The sequence below is a fragment of the Ictalurus furcatus genome, chromosome 15, assembly GCF_023375685.1.
Source record: "Ictalurus furcatus strain D&B chromosome 15, Billie_1.0, whole genome shotgun sequence".
Taxonomy (NCBI): domain Eukaryota; kingdom Metazoa; phylum Chordata; class Actinopteri; order Siluriformes; family Ictaluridae; genus Ictalurus; species Ictalurus furcatus.
The window spans coordinates 26,871,187-26,875,319 of NC_071269.1; the positions used below are offsets into that span (position 1 = coordinate 26,871,187).

Sequence of the window (4,133 nt, forward strand, 5' to 3'; positions counted from 1 at the left end):
CAAATAACCAAATTACACTTATTCAATTATATATATATATATATATATTCAATTATTAAACATTTCATTACAGTCAGCAAAGCACCATGACTTCTCCAACATCTCTAACATCTCCAACATCTCCAAACATCTCCAACATCTCTAACATCTCCAACATCTCCAACATCTCCAAACTTCTCCAAACTTCTCCAAAGATCTCCAACATCTCCAAACTTCTCCAACATCTCTAACATCTCCAAACTTCTCCAAAGATCTCCACGTTTCCACAATTTTAAATTCATAACAAATTCCAACAAACCACAAGATCAGAGCGCTTTGCCGAGTCAGAGCTCGTAGCTTTTCTTTAAAATAAAATCTACGGTAATTTGTTAGAAATTTTTACAATAGACGTGTCACTATATCATACATCCATCTTATTATAATTATTGTAATATATATATATACATTTATTATTATTGCTGAACCTCTGAAGGTTATGATAATACTGAAGTATTATTTAATAAAATAATTATGATTTCATTATCCCGATTGATCTCAGCTTCTCCATGAATGCTGTACGCGCCACTCCTTAACATTCGTCTAAAGAACGCAACGTTTGGAGATGAAAGTGGAAAATTTATAACACTTCACACGACTTGAGTTAAAGTGAAGGTTAAAGTGAAGGTTAAAGTGAAGGTTAAAGTGAAGGTTTAACAGAATATTTAAAGAAGAATTTCAGAAGCACGAACAGAAATGCGTCTGTTTTTAACTGTATGATAATATTAGTGTTGAATACGACAGTATGTGTGATTATCTGTGTTAATAACATCAGTAAACACTCTACGTGATGCCAAGAACAAATGAAGACAGTGTAGAATAAAACCCTGTGAGAAGCGTCCACGCGTCAGGTGTGATGGACGTAAAAACTCACCGCTGCTTTATAGATGTCGTTCATGATGTTGAGAAATGTGCAGCAGACAGGCAACAGGCTTCAATGGCCTCAGTGGACTTCAGGATGTGTGTATGACCTCAGAGGGCTTTATAGCAGCAGATAAAAATGAGCCACACCCTCCATCCATGTCCCAGACTCCTGTCCACACGACGTCTGTCCATCAGGATCACTCTCTCTCTCTCTCTCTCTCTCTCTCTCTCTCTGATAAAGCAACACTGATAATAAAAAGTGAAGAGAAGGTGGAGGTCTAAGCTCTGTGACACACACCACACACTCCACATTCCACCAGAACAGAACAGGAGCAGAGGAACAGCAGAGGAACAGCAGAGGTCAGGAGGTTCAGGAAGGAGCTAAATTAGATTTTATGATACTGGTGCTCAAGAATATTTTTGAATGTTTTGGGTTTTGAAAAGTTCACCCCACAGGTTTTCTATGGGGTTCAGGTCAGGGGACTGGGAGGGTCATGGCAGGATCTTGATTTTGTGGTCAGTAAACCATTTCTGTGTTGATTTTGATGATGTTTTGGATCATCGTCCTGCTGGAAGATCCAACCACGGCCCATTTGAATCTTTCTGTCAGAGGCAGTCAGGTTTTCATTTAATCTCTGTTGATATTTGATGGAGTCCATGATGCCATGTATCCTAACAAAATGTCCAGGTCCTCTGGCAGAAAAACAGCCCCAAAACATTAAAGATCCACCTCCATATTTAACCGTGGGCATGAGGTACTTTTCCATATGGCTACCTCTCTGTGTGCTCCAAAACCTCCTCTGGTGTTTATTGTCAAAAAGCTGTATCTTGGTTTCATCTGACCATAGAACCCGATCCCATTTGAAGTTCCAGTAGTGTCTGCACACTGAAGATGCTCGAGTTTGTTTTTGGATGAGAGTAGAGGCTTTTTTCTTGAAACCCTTCCAAACAGCTTGTGGTGATGTAGGTGACTTCAGATTGTAGTTTTGGAGACTTTCTGACCCCAAGACACAACTAACATCTGCAGTTCTCCAGCTGTGATTCTTGGAGATGTTTTATCCACTCGAACCGTCCTCTTCACGGTGCGTTGAGACGATATAGACACACGTCCAATTCCAGGTCCATTCATAACATTTCCAGTTGACTGGAACTTCTTAATTATTGCCCTGATAGTGGAAATGGGCGTTTTCAATGCTTGTGCTATTTTCTTATAGACACGCCCCATTGTGTGAAGCTCAACAACCTTTTGTTGCACATCACAGTTATATTCCTCGCTCTTACCCATTGATATGAATGACTAAGGGAATTTGGACCTGTGTGTTACCTCATATTTATACCCCTGTGAAACAGGAAGTCATGGTTGAACAATTTCCTGTTCCTAGTCTCCCAGGTGTCAAAAAAAAAGAGTAAAATATCAGTTGGAATATACTTCAAATGTATTTTTCTCATATGAATTTAAAAGGGTGCCAATAATTGTTGCACACCTATATTTAACAAAGATATTTTTTGGATAAACCTGTGTTGTGTTTGTAATCATTTCATATCCATGAGAGCAATCCATTAATTTTTTTGAACAAAAGATCAAAAGGTTAAACAATAAAGACAAATTTTCACAGCATTCTTTGCTCATATTTACCAAGGGTGCCAATATTAATGGAGGGCGCTGTATATTAGCAAAAAAATTATAAATACATGAATCAATAAAAAAAATAATAATCACAGAGATTCTCATGTCCAGTCCTGGAGACTCGCTTTATTAGATTTATTAAGTTTTATTAGAAAGTGTTTAGTCTTATACCTAAATGTGAATTTATTCGTTACGGGACGTATTCGAATGTACTTTAACACTTTCTAATGAATATTCATTAATTGATCATTAATGAATAATTAAGCTTTCAGAAACTACACATTACTCGCTTATAATCAGTTTATTTCGGAATATTGACTTAGCAAAAGTGCGTGAGGAATGTTTTATTTTAAATCTGTGGAGCCTCGTGTTTGAAATCATTCTGCATTATTTATTTATTTATCTCCTTCACAGTCATTGATCTTTATAACCGAAGACTGAAGCTGATTTATGTTTTATGATGCACGATATAGACATATATAACACGATGCCCAAGGAAATAACTCGAACATGTGTAATCTCAGCCTTCGTTGGGGTTTGATTAGTTTGTTTTTTCACTTTAACTGGTTTTATAACTGCAGTGTTCTGTACTGCACAGTGTGTCGTGAAGGCTTATAACTCCTCCATACTACCTTAAACACCACACCATCGTATACACACTGTGTTTAACAGAGATGTAGATGAAGCTGCTCGGATGTTCTGGAGGTGGAGTGTGGATGCGGTTCGAGGGTCTCGGGCTCGTTGGGTTTGTGGATTTTGTGAACGTTCTCAGACCGGACATAGACAAGAGTATAGTCACTGTTTATTACTATTTTATTACAGTTTATTAAACTTAATTCATGATTTCATGATTACACAGCGGATTATTACTGTTTATTACCATTTATTACTGTTTATTTATTCATTTATTTCCATTTTTTCAGTTGAGTTTATATAATATTTTAACAACAGCTGCATTGTGCAGCTTTACAGAAATCTGGATGTAAATCCTTAATGAGCAAAATCAGTTTATGATTGATCATTATACAGTTAATTACAGTTTATTACTGTTGAATACGTACAGTTTAATTCTGTATAATCCTGTTTCTTTCTCTTTAACTCGACCTCATTTCTTAATATTTGTTAGTCAGTGTGAAATTTAAGTAAGATTACTTTCGGGATTTGATTTATTTTTCAAACGAGCAAACAAACAAAAACAACCCATAATATGTCACCCCTCAGTTCTTAATTTTCTACATGTTCATTCATAAATATTTCTTCCTTTAGTGCTGTATCCTGCTCAGGGCTGCGGGGGATCCCAGGGACGCTGTGTCTTGTGATTTCATCGTTGTAATTGGTAAATATTGTAAATAAACTGGAAGAATAAAGGGATTTTTGATTGTTTGTGTTCATTTCAGAATGTTTTCTTTTAGCTACAGGAAATTATATCAAGCTGATTAAAAAAAATCATTTATTTATGAGGAGAGAATGAAACAGGATAAAAACAGAACACACACACAGATATGTATATACAGTATACACTTCAATAACACACACCTGTACATCCCCGAATTTAAAACCCACCAGACGCCGCTGCAGTCACATCACAGAAATGTACGATGACGAG

At 36.6% G+C, this 4,133-nt stretch overlaps 1 protein-coding gene across 1 annotated transcript in view; it reads right to left on the reverse strand.

Moving 5' to 3' along the window:
• tnnc1a (troponin C type 1a (slow)) overlaps positions 1–986 on the reverse strand; it is an 8,014-nt gene extending 7,028 nt beyond the window's left edge. Inside the window, exon 1 of the mRNA XM_053643803.1 lies at positions 911–986. Within this exon, the coding sequence (XP_053499778.1) occupies positions 911–934 (24 nt within the window). The 5' untranslated portion in view covers positions 935–986. The remainder of the gene's footprint in view (positions 1–910) is intronic.
• Between the last annotated feature and the right edge of the window lie 3,147 nt (positions 987–4,133).